The sequence below is a fragment of the Pseudorca crassidens genome, chromosome 5 (genome assembly GCF_039906515.1).
Source record: "Pseudorca crassidens isolate mPseCra1 chromosome 5, mPseCra1.hap1, whole genome shotgun sequence".
Lineage (NCBI taxonomy): Eukaryota > Metazoa > Chordata > Mammalia > Artiodactyla > Delphinidae > Pseudorca > Pseudorca crassidens.
Window position 1 is genome coordinate 149,012,695 of NC_090300.1, and position 19,166 is coordinate 149,031,860.

The window sequence follows — 19,166 nt, forward strand, 5'->3', positions numbered from 1 at the left end:
AACTCACTTGGTCCTCAAGGGTCCCTGTGCACAGTGGCGCCGCGGAGCAGCTGTGTGGCCCCAGGCTGTGTGTTTTGGCTCCTCCCTCCCTGGCAAAACCGCATCATGAGTAAGAGCACTGACCCACAGGCGGCGCCCGGCCACGAGGGCCCGGCCACGAGGGCCAGGGCTAGGGGTGGAAGAGCGGGACCGAGCTCTCGGTCTGGAGGGCCTGGCGGAAGCCACAGCGTGGGACACGTTATCCGCCTCAAGGGGAGCAGGAGGGTGGCACCTTCTCAGAGGGAGGGACAAGGTGAAGTGACAGAACACTTAGGAAACTCTATTGAGACACGCGCAGCCCATGTGCCGGCACATCTGGGTGATATTAACGAAAGATGAAGATAAAACTACTTAAGTAAGATAATGAGACAACTACTACTTGCAAAAAATAAACAAATGTCGTCACAGAACACTTGCTGGTTCTGGGGCAAATAGCTGTCACACGGCACGCGCGCGCATACACAACACACGCACCCACATGGCCCCACTTGCTGAGATAATATAAAGTAATGATGTAGCCACCTGGAAGATGGGGAGGCTGAGAGGAACTGGGGTATTAAGAGTTCACGCCTCCCACAGTGGGGTGTGCAGCCCCAGGATGGCCCCACGATGCCACCTCCTCGTGCTGATGTCCGTGCACCGTCACCTGCCCTGAGTGTGAGCTGGGCCCAGTGACACGCTTCTAACGGTATCAGACAAACGTAATGGGGTGCCACCTCTAAGATTAGGCTACAAAGAGATTACGCCAGCTTGCTCAGCTGATGGCAGCCAGCTGATGCCCTGTTGTGAGCTGCCTCATAGAAGCCCACGTGGCGTGGCCTGCAGGGAAGTGAATCCTGCCAACAACCACGAGCGTGAGCTTTCCGAGGAGACCAGAGCCCTGGCCTACATCTTGACTTACAGCTGGTGAGGAATCCTGAGCCAGAGGGCCCATCTAAGCCCCACCTGGACTTCTGCCCCACAGAAACTGTGAGTAACAAACGTTTGTTATTTAAAGCTGCCACATTTGGATATTTTTTGTTTTTTGGTTTTTTTGGCCGTGCCGCACAGCACGCGGGGTCTTAGTTCCCAAACCAGGGATCGAACCCAGGCACCCTGCAGTGGAAACGCAGAATCCTAACCACTGGACCGCCAGGGAATTCCCAAAGCTGCCACATTTGGAGGTAACCTGCTATGTAGCAATAGATAACTAATACACATATTTTAATGCAAAGTCAGCAGAGAACATCTAAAGTGGATAAATAAGAGAAATGGCAGTGTAAGGACATGATATGGAAACAGGACAGAAGTCAAGCCTTGGGGAAAGGAGCTAGAAGAAGGGGCAGGGGCTGCAGTTTCTCATCATACATCGTGTGGTGCCATCTGAGTTTTTAACTACATGCAAGTATTATTTTGACTTAAAATTTTAAGAATAAAGGCAAGAACAAACTAATTGTCCAGTAGGTGAAGTCTGACTTTGTCATCATAGGAAAAAGGGAAGAACACGCCCCAGGATGTTTCTGTTGCCTCTGAATGGTGAGAGCTTAGATGGCTCTTATAACCTTCATACTTCCTCTGTATTTCCTTATGTTTTTAGTTTTATATATGTATTACTTTCACGTTTAAGAAATACAATAAATAGTGTTAAAATGGAAAGAAACAAACAAAAATTCTATAGTCAAACTACAGTTTGAAGCAGTTCCAAGGACAGGAGGAACATGCCCTACGGTGCCACATGCAGATGTCCGGGTGTGCCATGAACGTGCCTGTCAGGAAAAGCAGAGGTCAGGCGTGGAGACTTCAGGTCAGGACACGGTGGGCAGGGCTGCTTTCACTGGGCCCTGCTCTGAGCGTGCCGCCGGTCATGACCGCCACACTATGGGAGGCACCAGGCCCAGGTCGGACAGGTGGCCACAGCAGCAGCTACCAACACCAGGTCTGCTCAACATTGAAGCCCACACTTCCTGCCCTGCACTGCTATTTTCTAAGTAAATAAAATATACATCTGGTTTTACTTCTGAACACACACAGTAAAACCTCGAATTCATTTATGCAGGTCTGAATCTAATGAGGAAACAGGTTCTCATTAAACAAGTATCTCTCAGGGAACCAATTGAGCTCAGTATTTGCCCAAATACCTACAAAGAACAAACATTAGGGGCTTCCCTGGTGGCGCAGTGGTTAAGAGTCTGCCTGCCAAGGCAGGGGACACGGGTTCAAGCCCTGGTCCAGAAGATCCCACATGCTGCGGAGCAACTAAGCCCGTGCGCCACAACTACTGAGCCTGCGCTCTAGAGCCCGCGAGCCACAACTACTGAGCCCGCGTGCCACAACTACTGAAGTCCGCGCACCTCGAGCCCGTGCTCCGTAACAAGAGAAGCCACTGCAATGAGAAGCCCGTGCACTGCAACGAAGAGTAGACCCCGCTCGCCGCAACCAGAGAAAGCCCACGTGCAGCAACGAAGACCCAACGCAGCCGAGAGAGAGAGAGGAAGAAAGAAAGAGAGGGAGAGAAAGAGAGAGGAAGGAAGGCAGGAAGGGAAAGGAAAGAAAATTAGAACTTATAATCAAAAACTGAGGACAACTTTAATGTAAAACAAAAACAAGTAACCTGAAATGCCCACTACTGAACCTAAGTGAAAACTGCATAGGATTAAAACACATTAGTCTTTGGTAAGACCTGATATATCAGGAAGCTATTTAACAAAGATTTCAGCAGCTGACAGACCATATGAGATGCAACAGCCACTGCATTTTTTTGTAATGCTCTGTCTCATCCCTCTTGGGTTAGTTACCAGAGGTCCGTGGAATTCAGGGCTTCTGAATTATAGGTGAACATATGGACTTCTCAGGATTGTTCTGGGTTTTCACCAAGTTCTCAAAGAGAGGTCTGTGACCCAAGACAGTTAAGACTCACTGCACTCCCGAGAATCTAGCCTGGTCTCTCACACCAAGGGGTGTGCATGGGATGTCGTCAAGACGCAAGGAGGAACCGATACGACACTTGCTTCTGAGCCTCCCACATTGTTTCAGGGCCCTTCAGGGAAGCTATATGACTCCAATCATGTCTGGGAGTGAGCACAAATGAGAAAATCACAGAAGTACATGCACTAAGTGATGGTCACTCACCTTGACGCACACACTGACAGAAACTGTCTGATTCCCTTTGCTGCTGAGAGTGTTAAAGAGAGTGAGCGTCTGAATCCCACCAACATCACGGTACGTGTCATCCACTGAGCCATCATCCCCTGTGAACTTGACTTTTAACCAGTTTGCTAGAACTCTGTGAATAAAAGAAAATAACACTTGAAGGAGAGTCTAATCCTAAATTTGAACTATAAAGAGAAATATTACACAGATGTAAATACACAAACACCAAATCTTACTATAAAGGTGATCTGAACTAATAAACAGGCTGTGATTTTTTAAATGGAGTTAGGAACTCTACTGGGTTATATATTTGAGAGGACACTCATTCTAATGTGATCTATGATTATTTATTTATTTATTTATTTATGGCTGTGTTGGGTCTTCGTTTCTGTGTGTGGCCTTTCGCTAGTTGTGGCAAGCGGGGGCCACTCTTCATCGCGGTGCGCGGGCCTCTCACTATCGCGGCCTCTGTTGTTGCAGAGCACAGGCTCCAGACGCGCAGGCTCAGTAATTATGGCTCACGGACCCAGATGCTCTGCGGCATGTGGGATCTTCCCAGACCAGGGCTCGAACCCGTGTCCCCTGCATTGGCAGGCAGATTCTCAACCACTGCGCCACCAGGGAAGCCCCATGATTTATGATTTTGAAGCACTAAGAAAAGATTCTGAGCAACAGAAAAGGTCCTTAGAGTTTACCATACAACCCAGCAATTCCACTGCTAGGTATATAACCAAAAGAACTGCAAACATATGTCCACACAAACACTTACACGTCAATGTTCACAGAAGCGTTATCATAATAATCAAAAAGTGGAAACACCACAAATGCCCATCAACTGATGAACAGAGAAATAAAATGTGATATATTCATGCAATCAAATATCATTCGGCCACAAAATTAAGGACTAATATATGCTACAACATGAATGAACCTAGAAAACATTATGCTAGTCATAGAAGACTACGTGTTTTCGGCTTCTATTTGTATGAAATGTCCAGAATAGGCAAATGAATAGAGACACAAAACAGATTAGTAGTTGCCAGGGGCTGCAGGTAAGAAGGGATGGACTGATCATGGGCATGGATTTCTTTTTAGGTGAAAAAGTGTTCTGCAATTAGATAGTTGTGATGGTTATACAACTCTGTGAATATACTAGAACCAGTGAAATGTACACTTTAAATGGCAGAAATTTATGATATGTGAATTACATCTAAAAAAGAAAAGTAACATGTTCCATAGTTGCTTTAAAAGTATGTTATCTGGGGCTTCCCTGGTGGCGCAGTGGTTGAGAGTCCACCTGTCGATGCAGGGGACGCGGGTTTGTGCCCCGGTCCGGGAAGATCCCACATGCCGCGGAGCGGCTGGGCCCGTGAGCCATGGCCGCTGAGCCTGCGCATCCGGAGCCTGTGCTCCGCAACGGGAGGGGCCACAACAGTGAGAGGCCCGCGTACCGCTCAAGTATGGTTTCTGGAAGCAACTTGGTTACAAGAAACAATGCCATGTCAACTTTTTCGATTTCTTTTTAAAAATGCCAGAAGTTTTTTACCTAAGGAAAAAATGGAACTATAGCAAACAAACTAAACTGTCTTCCCCAAGAGTCTAAAATGAAGCAGGCTCTCATCAACATACCTCAGCATAGCTTTAAGTCACAATCAAGTCTGAAATGTTTTTGGACAAAGACTGTTGCCAACGATACAAAATAAAAATGTGAATAATATAAAGCGTCAACTTCAAATAACAAACAAAACAGCCTGCAAAGCTGAGCATCAAAATGAAAGCAGGCGTCAGGGGCCCCAGGAGGAGAGGAGCACACTGGGCTGACACCCGGCCACCCCCGTATGCAACACTCAGCTGCCAGATGCTCTGGAGAAGTCACCCCGCCTCCCGGCCGCTTGCTGAGCATCTAGCCCCACAGGGGGAGACCTGCCTGACCTGCCAGGACTCCCTGGGGACTGCTCTTCTCCATCAGGCAACACCAGCACCAGCTTCCAAAACACGCGCTCCTGCCGCCCCGGGAGGTGCTCAGCCACGAGAGATGGCAGGTCCAGGGGTGCCCATGCCGCGTCACTGGAAGGGACAGAGCACCACAGGTGAGCCACCACGCGAGCCCCCGGCAGCAGCAGCGTACACGGCGGGCGGGGGGTGACCAACCTCAGCAGCTGCTGGTAGAAGTGCTGAACCTTCATCTGGTGCGCCACCTTGTTTCTGAGACACCTTAACCTGCGAAGGAAGAACCACACAGAGCCTACGTGAGGCCCACTCAGCACCCACCGAGGAACCTGATAAGCACTTAGTGATGTTCTGAGTGCGAAGTAATTGGTTAGTGAGTGTCTCCCAGTGGGGAATACTTAGGAGACCAAGAAACCTTTGCCGATAGAGACACAGTTTAGTCAGAGGACTTGTTCATTCCATAAATATCAAGCAATTGTCTACTGTGTTCCAGTCATGGCAGATCAGCAGTAAACAGACAAAAATCCTGCCCCGCTAGAACACACGCCTTGTAGGGAGAGAAGGGCCTCTGTTAGTGGGTGGCGTGACAGGCACGGTGGGCAGGCTGTGGACTTACACAGAGTGGTCAGAGGTGATATGGGAGCAAAGACTGAAGGAAATAGCGGCGCCAGCATGTGAGTTCTGGGGGACAGGCCAGACCAAGTCAGGAGTGGGCCTGGCAGGTACACAGAATGAGCACAGGGAGAGCAGCGGGGGCAGCCAGAGCGCAGGGTGGGGGCCACTACGAAGGAACTCAGAGAGCAGCCCAGGGACGTCGACAGGGACGTGAGGCGACCTGACCCTGATGTGGTGGTGAGGACACCAGGGTGCAGGGGTCAAGGGCGGAAGCCAGCGGACGGGACAGGTGGCTACGTGAGAGGGGTTGGTGGTGGAGGTGGTGAGGGTAGAGCCGCAGGATGGTGGATCTGAGTCCAGGTGTGACCCAGCCCAGGGAGGACAGGCTGGCATGCTGTGAGCCAGAGGAGGCACCGAGTGCAGCAGGCCAGGCGAAGACTAGGTTCCGATGTTGAACTGGGGACGTGGGGAAGAGGCCTCGGCTGGAGATGCACGAAGCGAGCTGTCAGCGTGTAGGATGGAGAAAGATTACCAGGGGAGGAGGCAGAGGGGAAGAAGAGGGGCCGGCGGCTGTGCTGGAGGGAGGGGGAGGGGACAGAGAGAGGGCCGTCCTGACACAGGTGACACAGCCAGGACTCCAGGAGGCAGCGGGCCAAGGCTGAAGGCCCCAACACGCACAGCACATCAGACACAGGCCAGCACCATCACCACCCTGCTTGCAGACGCAGGCACAGGACGTGGGGACGTGGGCAGCTACACGAAGTTTGTTAGAGGCGTGGAGCTGGTGATAGCCCAGGCGAGGACAAGACGTGCCTCGAGACCCCAGCAGGGTGGGCTGCCACTGTGCCTCTGTGTCGTCTTCCTAGGCCCCCACTGGGAGGCTCCTCTCCAGAGGCGACAGCGGCCTGGTCTGAAGAGAGAGGCCGAGCCCTGCATGGCCAGGATTGGGCAGCTGAAGCCAGGACCTGGGCAGGGAGCCGGGTACATGCGGGGTGGCCAGGAGGAGCGGCAGGGAGGGCCATGCGAGGGGACACAGGGAGGGGGCGTGTAAGAGAAGAGACCTGATGGCAGGAGGGGGAGTCGCTCAAATGCTGCCACCGCAGACCCAGGGTAGCAGAGGGGTCGGGGTGGGGGTGGGGGTGAGGCCAACACGGACCTCTGGCTCCACCACTGAGAATGGACACGATGTGTCCTTAAGCTACGAAGGCAAGGAGGAAACAGGTAATTCCAGGGAAAATTCGATTGGCAGGACCAGGAGTGTTTTAAGGGGAAAAGGCAGGTGAAATCACAGCAGGTAGAGCAACTCTCACTCCGAAAACGCAATCCTGCGTCCGCCTTCACCTCCTCTGACTCCACCCATCTTCCCTGCAAACAGACGCGTTAATCCACACCCTCGATGAAGCCAGTTGGGGCAGGAGGCGCTTAGGAGGCCCTGGGCTGCTGACCTGGTGCAGGAGATGCCCACTCTCCCCGCGTGGCCCAGATCCAGGAGGCCCTTGGCCAGGTTCTCCTCTGCAATGGGGCACTCTGCGCTGGGCGCCAGTGCCCTCAGCCGGTCATTCGTGTCCATACAGCAGGGCGCCGCAGGGAAGGCCCGCATCTGGCGCCTCAGTCTCTTCCGGGCTGCGACACCTTCCCTCCACCTAGAGGAGAGACCAGAGTATCATCACTGGGTGTCTCTGCCATGGGGACGAGGCAAAAACACCTCCAGCATTAACATGGGAGACATTTTCTGCCAGTACGTTTAGGTCTTTTTCAGCAACAGTTCTCAAACAGAAATGGATCAGAACTGAAGCTCAAGGTATGGGGGACGCATGATAACGAATGAGTGGTGGGCAATGAAACTACTGAGCTTCAGAGTGAATGCTGACGGACTTCCCTGGTGGCGCAGTGGTAAGACTCTGTGCTCCCAATGCAGGGGGCTGGGTTCGATCCCTGGTCAGGGAACTAGATTCCACATGCATGCCGCGACTAAGAGTTTGCCCACGCCGCAACTAAGGAGCCAGTGAGCGGCAACTAAGGAGCCTGCGAGCCGCAACTAAGGAGCCCGCATGCCACAACTAAGACCTGGTGCAACCAAATTAATTAATTAATTAAAAAAAAAGAGTGAACAATCTCTGGAGGCCAACTTGCCAATCTGGACACAAACACAGATCCATACACCCTTTGACCCAGCAGACACCACCGACAGGATTTTCTCTCCAGACATGTGTGCACCTGTGTGAAACGTCTGCACAAGGATGCCACTGCAGCAGTCTTTGTCACAGCTAGAGAGAGAAAGCCATGTGAAAGTCTACCAGTGGGACCAGGCAGGTCATCTACCATGTGCTCTGGCAACGCCACCTCAGTGCACTGACAGCAACGGGGAGAGGCCACCGCGCTGCTGCAGTCAGGTCTCCGCCCTATGTCACAGAGAGTCAAGAAAAGTTTGGCACAGAGTAGGGAACGTGCGCCCACCTCTGCCAACCACCACACAAAGGTCAGAGGTCCTCGTGGGATGGAGACTCATTTCTCACTGAATCCTTTTACACGGCTGCAACTGTCAAGTACACTATTACTTTCTTTAAATGTTATTATGAAATGAATCATTATATAACATATGTAACACATGTACACCCATTTTAAAGACTAATGATAAATCAAACACCCACATCCTTCCATGCAGTGGAGAATGGGTGGCCAAGACCAGCAGCTGATCCCCACGGGCCCTGCTGAGTCACACACCCTCTCATTCCCAAAGGTAACCACTATGCTGGGTTTATGTTTGTTATTTTCCTTCTTTAGGGCTGTACTACTATATATAAATCCAAAACAATCCATTTAGTTTGAATACAGTTTGTATGTTGCACACATTTCCCTAAGAATTGCTTTCTTTCACTATAAATTATGTTTCAGAAATTCATCCATGTGGGCGCATACAGCTATCATTTGGCTTGTTCATGGCCCTCTCCCTGTGTCTAGCACATTGGGTAAACAGCAGAAGGCTACCTATAAATATCTGTTGAAATATAGAGCGGTCCCCCAACCCCAATCTAATTCTTTACTTAGTTTATACCCTTTAGGAAGGAACATGTTACATGTGCATATCATCAGCTGTTTCTGAAAGTATAATCTTTGTCAAAGACTCTCCCTGTATACATTGATTTTATCTGTAAGGACACGGGACTCACCGCTGGAGATACTTGCAGAAGCACTGAAGTTCCTGGAGGGTCTCTTTTGCAGTCTGGAAAATTTCCTCCCCAAGAAACAAGTCCACCAGGTGTGCACAGACGTCCTCACAGCAACGGGCCATGCGGAGCCTCTGCTCTGTCTCCACTGCACTCCTAGGGAAAAGGGCAATCAGCATGAGACACTGCACCCAAGGCCCCACCCTGAGGGCCTGCCTTAAAAGCATGAGTCCACGTCCTTGATACTGAAATGTAATGATATCTTTGCTGCAAGGAAAGCTTGAAGATTTCACTTTATATAATGCACAGACATCTGGAAATTTAGAGAAAAAAGAACTAAAGTGGTACAGGGTACAAGATTATAGATCCAACAGGGCCCTTATAAATAGTCAGGAGATAACCCTGTATCTTATAGTTAGAAATTTAATTTTTAAATGACCATTGAGACAACTGAAATATCTTCTCATCAACAACATCTGATGTTTGCAATTAGAAATGTCTCAAGTATATGATAGCTGGCTACAGAGGCTGAGAGCCTAAGGTCATGTGACAGTGGCCCTCAGATAAACCAGAATCTGAAAGAGATTTTTTATAACAAAATCCTATCAACCAAGGGATCACAGAGGCCTTTATCAAATATATTTAGCCATTAAGTCAAAGAAGCCCAGACAGGCAAGACCCATTTCCGATAGCTGTCCTCTGTGGTGATGGAGACAGCCCTGGGCCGAGCTGTAGTCCAAGTCTTCTGGAACTGCAGAGAACAGCAGTTTCCCTGCACGTCAATGAGTCCTAGGTTTTACATATCTCTTTTTTTTGTTTGTTTGTTTTTTGCGGTACGCGGGCCTCTCACTGTTGTGGCCTCTCCCGTTGCGGAGCACAAGCTCCGGACACGCAGGCCCAGCGGCCACGGCTCACGGGCCCAGCCGCTCCGCGGCACGTGGGATCCTCCCGGACCGGGGCACGAACCCGTGTCCCCTGCATCGGCAGGCGGACTCTCAACCACTGCGCCACCAGGGAAGCCCTACATATCTCTTAATACCCCTTCCTGGGATTAAGAACAGACAAATACCCATCATTTGTGAGGTCTCTTGCTTAGAGTAAACAGTGAAATAGACTCCCAATTAATAGAAATGGAAAGAAATATTAATTAAACAATATACTCTGCCTCCTGGCTATATTCCCCATCTGCACCAGAGGCTGCAGACCTATCTCAGGGGAACTTAAACGCAAGGACAGATCTCCCAGCACAACTGAACCTCTTTCTTCCCTGAAGCTTGGCACTGAAATTAATACAGTTCTGAAGTGAAATAGCTCAAAGGAATCTTTTAACATTTGAAACAAAGGAAAGGATCTCCTACTTGAGAAAGACTAACGGTGAGTAACCTGGCGTGGAGACCACCAGCGAATTCTTCTGCTGAAAGACACATCCCCACGCCCAGGGCAGGGTCAACGAGGAGGATGAGAGTGAAAGTGAGGGCCTCCCTGGAAGCAACGCACGCAAGAACAGGGACAGCCTGTCAGTACCTGGCTAACCAGAAGATATGCTCCTTGTCAAAATGAAAGCCAGCTAGCATGAGCTGGACCAGCCTGGCCACGGGGCCTCTAACCCTCCTCCCAGCCGCCCACCCGCCTCACGCTGCAGGCGCCAGCGCTTCACTTACTTCAACTCCTGGGAGCAGGTTTCCCTCACACGTTCTGTCACCACGAGCTCTGTCAGCTCTGCAGCTAGGTCCTGGCTCAGCTGCGTTAACACCAGTTCTCTCTCTTGTTTCAACCTGAGGGAAAAGGAGCACAAGAAGTAACAGGCGTCACACTCTGTGACCTTGAGAGCGGGGATCTGAGTTGTGCTGCCTGACCCCTCCGGTTCCACCAGACAGGCCACACAGCCACGCCAACTCCAGTTCCCTGACCACCACCCACACCCCCTCTGGCTGGGGAGGGGCTGCTGCTTACAAGGTGGGACCTGCCCGCTCCCTGGGCCATAGCATACGAAGGCGCAGGGCGAGCCGTGGATCTGATACGAGTGCAGTGGGCAAAAGCGAGAGCATCGTAGGCCAGGGCAGGTTCTCCCCTTGTCCACACACTCCACCCCCACGGGCACTGCAAGGATGAGACACCCTCACCTCTCTTCTTCAGCCCGCCGCCTCTCTTCCTCTTTCCGCTCCCTTTCCTTAGTCACTTCTTCACTTGCAATGTGCCTCAAAATGCCCATGGTTGCAGCTGTTAACAGCTCCTCCATAGCAGCATTGGAAACACTAGACAGAGCAAAGTGGACATTGCTCTAAATAAATAATAAAAGCCACACAAACCGTATTACTAGACTTCTAATACTAGCAAGGGAAAAAATACCTATTTGCCTTCCAGCATAAAAACGAAGCCCATGGTTGGGAACACACACTCCATCAAAACTGACTCAGGAAAAAAAGAAAATCTAAATAAACCTATAACTAGTTAAGAGATTGACTCAGTATTTTAAAACATCTTCCAGCAAAGAAAAATCCAGGATGAGAGGGCTTCACTGGCAAATTCTACCAAACACTTAAAGAAGAACTAACACCAACTCTTCTCAAACTCTTCGAAAAAACCGAGGCACAAGGAACACTTCCTAACACCTCTACGAGGCCAGCATTCCCCCGACCTGATACCAAAGCCAGACAAAAACACCACAAGAAAACTAGTGACCAATATCCCTTGTGGACATTGAGGTAAAAATCCTTAACAAAATACTAGCAAACCAAAATTAAGCAATATACTGAAAGGATTATACACGACCAAGTGTATAATCTCACACTACCAAGAGAGATTTATTCCTGGAATGCAACAAATGAAAATCAATGTAATACAACCCCATTAATAAACTGAAGGGGAAAAAACCCACAAAATCATCTCAATTAATGCAGAGAGAGCATCTGACAAATTCAATACCATTTCATGATAAAAACACTCAATAAATTAGGAAGAGAAGGGAACTTTCTCAAAATGATAAAGACCATATATGAAACACCCACAGCTAACATCATATTCAGTCGTGAAAGATAGAAAGCTTTTCCTCTAAGATCAGTAACAAGACAAGAGTGCCCTATCTGCCATTTCTATTCAACACCGTATTGAAAGTTATAGCCAGAGCAATTAGACAAGAAAAATAAAAACATCCAAACTGGAAAGGAAGAAGAAAACTACGTGTATTCACAGATGACAGGATCCTGTATGTAGAAAATCCTAAGGGATCCACTCAAAAGCTATTACAATAAAAAAAAGTTCAACAAGGTTGGAATATAAGGATCAACACCCCAAAATCAATGGCATTTCTATACACAAGCAATGAACGTTCTGAAAGTGGAATTGAGGAAACAATTCCATCTACAATAGCGACAAAAAGAATAATATAATTAGGAACAAATTTAACCAAAGAAACAAAAGACTTGTACAATAAAAATTATAAAATGTTGCTGAAAGAAATTAAGGAAGACATAAACAAATGGAAAGACATCCAAGTTCATGGACTGGAAGACTTCATATTGTTAAGATGCCAGTACTACCCAAAGCAATCTACAGATTCATTGGAATCACCATCAAAATCCCAACATAACTTTTGCAGAAGTAGAAAAACCCATCCAAAAATTCTTATGAAATTTAAAGGGTCTCCAAATAGGGAAACAGTCTTCAAAGAGAAAGTTGAAACAAAGCTGAAGGACTCGCACTTTGAGATTTCAAAACTTACAACTTACTACCAAGTTATAGTAATCAAATCAAAACAATATGGTACTACCATAAAAACAGACATATAGGGCTTCCCTGGTGGCGCAGTGGTTGAGAGTCCACCTGCCGATGCAGGGGACAGGGGTTTGTGCCCTGGTCTGGGAAGATCCCCCATGCCGCGGAGCGGCTGGGCCCGTGAGCCATGGCCGCTGAGCCTGCACGTCCGGAGCCTGTGCTCCGCAACGGGAGAGGCCACAACAGTGAGAGGCCCACGTACCCCCAAAAACAAACAAACCAAAAAACACAGACATATATACCAATGGAATATAGTGCCCAGAAAGAAACCCTCACATATATGGTCAACTGATTTTGAACAGGGCGGCAAGACCATATGAAGGGAAAAGGACAGCCTTTTCAACACTGGTGCTGCGAAAACTGGATACCCAAGAACAATGTTGGATCCTTATCTTACACGATATATAAAAACAAAATCAAAATGGATCAAAAACCTAAATTTAAGAGCTGAAATTATAAAATGCTTAGAAGAAAACACAGGGGAAAATCTTCACATTATTGGATTTGACAGTGATTTCTTGAATATGATACCAAAAGCACAAGCAACAAAAATAGATAAATTGGACTATATAAAAATTTTAAATTTTTGTGCATCAAAGGACACTATCAAAACAGTGAAAAGACAATCCACAGATTGGGAAAAAAATACTTGCAAATCAAATATTGAAAAAGGATTAGTATCCAGAATATGAAAGAACTCCTACAACTCAACAACAAAAAAATTCAAGAATGGGCAAAGGGCAAATGAAGCAACTGACAAAGGATTGATCTCCAAAATTTATAAGCAGCTCATGCAGCTCAATAACAAAAAAACAAACAACCCAATCCAAAAATGGGCAGAAGACCTAAATAGACATTTCTCCAAAGAAGATATACAGAGTGCCAACAAACACATGAAAGGATGCTCAACATCATTAATCATTAGAGAAATGCAAATCAAAACTACAATGAGATATCATCTCACACCGGTCAGAATGGCCATCATCAAAAAATCTAGAAACAATAAATGCTGGAGAGGGTGTGGAGAAAAGGGAACACTCTTGCACTGCTGGTGGGAATGTAAATTGATACAGCCACTGTGGAGAACAGTATGGAGGTTCCTTAAAAAACTAAAAATAGAACTACCATACGCCCCAGCAATCCACTACTGGGCATATACCCTGAGAAAGCCATAATTCAAAAAGAGTCATGTACCAAAATGTTCATTGTAGCTCTATTTACAATAGCCCGGAGATGGAAACAACCTAAGTGTCCATCATCGGATGAATGGATAAAGAAGATGTGGCACAGATATACAATGGAATATTACTCAGCCATAAAAAGAAATGAAATTGAGCTATTTATAATGAGGTGGATAGACCTAGAGTCTGTCATATACAGTGAAGTAAGTCAGAAAGAGAAAGACAAATACCGTATGCTAACACATACATATGGTATTTAAGAAAAAAAAATGTCATGAAGAACCTAGGGGTGAAACAGGAATAAAGACACAGACCTACTAGAGAATGGACTTGAGGACATGGGGAGGGGGAAGGGTAAGCTGTGACAAAGTGAGAGAGTGGCACGGACATATATGCACTACCAAACGTAAAATAGATAGCTAGTGGGAAGCAGCCGCATAGCACAGGGAGATCAGCTCGGTGCTTTGTGACCACCTAGAGGGGTGGGATAGGGAGGGTGGGAGGGAGGGAGACGCAAGCGGGAAGAGATATGGGAACATATGTATATGTATAACTGATTCACTTTCTTATAAAGCAGAAACTAACACACCATTGTAAAGCAATTCTACTCCAATAAAGATGTAAAAAAAAAAAAAAAAAAGAATGGGAAAAGGACTTACATAGACATTTCTGTAAAGAAGATACACAAGTGACCAATAATTACATGAAAAGATGCTCAACATCATTAGTCATTAGAGAAATGCAAATCAAAACCACAGTGAGTTACCACTTCACACATTATAATGGTTATTATTTAAAAAAAAAAAAAGAAGGACAGCAAGTGTTGGCGAGAATGTAGAGCAACTGGACCCCTTGTGCACTGCTGGTGGGGATGCAAAAATGGTGCTGCTGTTGTGGAGAACAGTTTGCTGATTTCTCAAAAATGTAAAAATATATCATATGATCTAGTAATTCCACACCTAAACATATACCCGTAAGAACTGAAAGGGACTCAAACAGTTATTTGTCCCCAGTGTTCACAGCAGCATCATTCACAATAGCCAAAAGGTGGAAACACCTTATTAAGCACGGGTGAATAAATAAAATGTGGCATATATACATGTGTATGTGTGTGCATATATTTAATGGAGTATTGTCCAGAAATAGATCTGGAAGTAGACAATGGTGATGAATACACGACATTGTAAATATACTTAATGCCATTGAATTGTGAGCTTAAAAATGGTTAAAATGGTACATTTTGTTATATTTTACCACAATAAAAAAAAAAAACCCATGGAAATCTTACTTTTAGCTCCATCAAACAGAAAGTATGTATCTAATTCTAGTATATAAAAAACTGAACAAACCTGTGAACAAGACTGACCCTTTTGTGTAAACTACATTTATACAAGGAAATATCTGGTTGGCCAAAATGTGCCTTCGGTTTTTAAGTATTGATAATACCATTTCGTATAACTGTGTCACTTTATATGTACTAGAATTTTTACAAGTTTGAAATCCTTAAGAAAGTCTGACTTACTAAACTTGGCAGATTTTAATTAACTATTAACTCCAAAAGTTGCTTAAGTGTCTAGAAAGATTTTGATTATTAAATTTATCAAGACTAGATGCTGGGCTTCCCTGGTGGCGCAGTGGTTGAGAGTCCGCCTGCTGATGCAGGGGACACAGGTTCGTGCCCCGGACCGGGAAGATCCCACATGCCGCGGAGTGGCTGGGCCCGTGAGCCATGGCCGCTGAGCCTGTGCGTCTGGAGCCTGTGCTCCGCAACGGAAGAGGCCACAACGATGAGAGGCCCGCGTACCGCAAAAAAAAAAAAAAAAAAAAAAAAAGACTAGTTGCTTAAAGTGTTCCACAAAATCAGCTTTATAAAATTTGTAGGTGTAGTTTGAAATGTCTAAGGAAATTTCATCATGGTGTTAAATGCAAATGGTATAAAATGTTTAAGGGAATTTAATCTGTCAAATTTATAAACTGTGACTTAATCCAAGATCAAGTAAAGTGAGTGTTTTTATTTTTTAACAGAGAATGAACTAATTATTACTAGATTTTTTTTATTACTAGATTTTTGATCACATTTAAAGTTGAAAGAAAAACAGGTTTCTAATTTACAACTTTAATAAACCTAATGCTACTCAAAAGTCATACACACATAGAAACTACCTGCAAACGACAAACGCAGGTCAGGAGCGTGAGGGACTATACCCACCAGCGAGCAGGACCGACACTGAAGCCTGTGCAAAGGGGTGGCTGTGATCTCTTGTCGAAGACTGAGAGCAGCTTTCTGAGAGGAAGCGTCTGGCGGGAGCACATACGGCCTCAGAGCACGAGAGGCACCGCACTTACCCCAGGGCTGTGGCTGCGAAGGCTGCCCCGGCGGCGCCAACTTCCTCGCAGTCCCTCTGAAGAACCTCCCGGATGAGCTCATCCACCACCTGCGCCAGGTCCTAAGGAGAGGGCAGACGGGGCCACGATCACTGGCTGGGGACGCCGCCCTGATCCAGCCCCAGCGCACCACCAAGCCATCGCCTCCACAGCCTAAGGTGCTGAAGGTCTTCCCGGAACCACAGAGACATCATGGACCATCCGCCCAGCTCAGAAATCCCTCCAAGACCTCATCACCGGAAGCTGTTTGGAGGCGTCTAATGACCCTTACACGGGGCTCGGCTGTGCGCTCCTGGAAAGGGTTCCTGCTAATAACCAGAGAGGAGCCTTCTGGACGTGCCAGGACAAGCCTGCTGCCTGCTCAACGATGGCCATTCAGACGGCCACAGAGCCGCACCCCAACGTCACACGTGTCCGGCTTCTGTGGCCCTGCCTCATTCCCCACCTCAGGCCTCCTTGATCCCCCAGTGGGGTGGTGCCCAGTGCCTGCCCAAGCAACAGGGTGGCGAGATCAAGTCACACGACCTGTGTGGTGGGTAGGCCCTGCTCAGCCCCGGGGCCACCTGTCAGAGGCATGCTGACCCCAGGGACACCCCAGGGACACAGACAGTGGTCAGACTGGACAGCAGAGGCAGCTGGATGTTTGCCCACGACGGGCCCTCAGAGCCCTGACAGGAAGGGTCCTTACCTCGTCCGAGTACACAGGCGCAGACTTTGGGGGAAGGAGCTCCAGCTGCACGGGGGGCTGCACGGGGGGCTGCACGGGGGGCTGGAAGAGGCTGGGTGCCATGCTCAAGGGCAGTGCCGGGAGTTGTGGAGGAGAAGCTGGCACAGGGGTGGGCAGGGGCTGCAGGAGGAGAGCCGGGAGGGTCTCGTCCCCCTCCGTACTGCACTCCTCTCCTCTCCCTACACCTGGAAGGAACAGGCAAACGTGGGCACCGAGGACAAGCCCTGGCCACCCACAGTGACCCTAAGGACTGGCCACCCTCCCCAAGCTGACCGCCACAGGGCCCCTCCTGGGCCACGAGCCGGGGGGCCGTGTGCGCTTCACCCGTGGGCACAAAGCACTGCGGCGCCAGGGAGCCGTTCAGGCAGCACCGAGCTGATGTCGCCGGGCCCCAGGATGAGGCCTCCTAGAGGGGAGCGCAGCTGGTGCCCTCCTGAGAGCGCAGCCTCACTCACCCGCCACGTCCAAGCCGGGTCTCTGAGTGCCCGTGGGCAACTCCGCAGCCAGGCTGTCCCCGACGTACTTGTTCTGGGAGTTGAAGCTGCACACGGGGGTGTGACGGGGAACAGGGGGTAACGGCCCTCCATTCACGATCTCCCCAACGGACACCGTCAGCTTCCTGGTAATAAACACCGACTTCCTGGCCTTGGATAAACCCTCTGGTTCCAGGAACGAGGACCGGTTCAGCTCGACACAGCTACCCAGATCACAGAGAACCCATGGAGAGGCGTTACACAGGCGAGAGGCCACCCTTCACCTCCTCAGTGCCCTGCAGTCACTGCGTCGCCAGACGGCCATGTGGAACTGAGGGGAGGCATCAAAGGCCGCGCCCAAGGCCCAGCCCACGGCATCCACCACTGCCAGCGTTTTCCTTCTGACTCGGGAGCTACCTGGCCTCACTGTTAGCAGCCCTGGGTGCAGCAACGCTCCCCTACACGCTCCCGGCTCATCCCGTGAGGGCAGGTCTGCAGGCAGCAGATGGGGCCAGGGCTGAGGAGTCAGAGGAGGATGGGTTCAGGGAAACCCCGGATCCGGACACGACAGGCTACAGATTATGGAGCCATTTTCTGGGAGAGGGTCCACAAGTCCTACCACGTTCTCAAAACTCTGACTGCAGCAGAGGAGAGGCCCTGGCCTGGCCAGAGAGGCCATCCTCAGGGACAGAACAAGGAAGGCCCCAACCTCGACCATCAGCTTCTTGAGTAACTTGGGAAAAGTCAGGAAGAGTCTGAACCCTAACCTGCTGAGGAACAGCGTGTGGCCTGGGGACATCCCCCGCGGTCCTGAGCCTCGCCTGCTCCCCTGCAGCCCAGGCAGCGGAACGTGCCTTCGCCAGGGCCTGGCGCGCAGCTGGCGCTTCCCAGCCTCCCCAGGGTTAACAGGGAGAGAAGGAGAGCGGCCCGGCGGTTCGGGCCTCGGTGCTTACCCGTCGGAGACAGTGAGGCCGTGGCAGCTGAGGAAGCCTGTGGCGTCCTCTCCGTCTCTGAAGAGCAGCATGCGCACCACGCCGTCCAGGGGAAAGGTGGTGGAGCGCTGAGTGCTCGCGGTGTACGCCACGTTGAGTGCTCGGAGCGCGTCCTTGCGGATCTGAGAGAAGCCAAGTCACTGAGTCGCAGAGGGTCAGGCGCTCCGTGACCGCAGACGGCTCAGTCCCTCTGGAAAGCACCCCGGGTCCCAAGCTTAGCGCTCATCGGGCCGTCTGCTCAGCAGAATGCCCAGAAATGATGCAAAGCAAACAGTTTCACATACGGAAAAGGCTGGGCCACGAAGGCTTTACTTATAAGAAAAACTAGAAAACCAACCACCCACCAGCAGGGCAGGGAGAGTACACTGTGCATCCGCCACTCAACAGAAAGCCGTACAGCTGCTGAAAATTACTGCAGAGATGATGGAATGCCATGGAAAGCGCGTGACATGAAACTGAGTAAAAGTCAGAGAGAAAGTTGCTTCGCAGCATCACACTGAGCATTAAACACGGGGACAGAGGGAACCATGAAGGCACAGACAGGTCAGTTTGATCCCAGGACCCCGGTGGCCCTGCCTCTCCTCTTCAGTGGGCTTCAACCAACTCAACCCAGATCTACAGTGTTACTTCAAGGCTGGCATGCACGTCCATGCTGAGTGTCCAACAGTGGGCAGACAAGACCCCTGTCCTCACGTAGCTGACGTGGCAGGAGACACCAACACTGAACAAAACGA

At 49.2% G+C, this 19,166-nt stretch overlaps 1 protein-coding gene across 1 annotated transcript in view; it reads right to left on the reverse strand.

Moving 5' to 3' along the window:
* The window catches only part of MCM3AP (minichromosome maintenance complex component 3 associated protein), a 43,747-nt gene that overhangs the window by 10,108 nt on the left and 14,473 nt on the right, over nt 1–19,166 (reverse strand). Inside the window, exons 11-21 of the mRNA XM_067739750.1 lie at nt 18,394–18,554; nt 17,423–17,664; nt 16,929–17,152; nt 16,202–16,302; nt 11,024–11,155; nt 10,562–10,675; nt 8,904–9,056; nt 7,179–7,376; nt 5,320–5,388; nt 5,101–5,235; nt 3,148–3,301 (exon numbers count right to left, since the gene is read on the reverse strand). Of these exons, the coding sequence (XP_067595851.1) occupies nt 3,148–3,301; nt 5,101–5,235; nt 5,320–5,388; nt 7,179–7,376; nt 8,904–9,056; nt 10,562–10,675; nt 11,024–11,155; nt 16,202–16,302; nt 16,929–17,152; nt 17,423–17,664; nt 18,394–18,554 (1,683 nt within the window). The remainder of the gene's footprint in view (nt 1–3,147; nt 3,302–5,100; nt 5,236–5,319; nt 5,389–7,178; nt 7,377–8,903; nt 9,057–10,561; nt 10,676–11,023; nt 11,156–16,201; nt 16,303–16,928; nt 17,153–17,422; nt 17,665–18,393; nt 18,555–19,166) is intronic.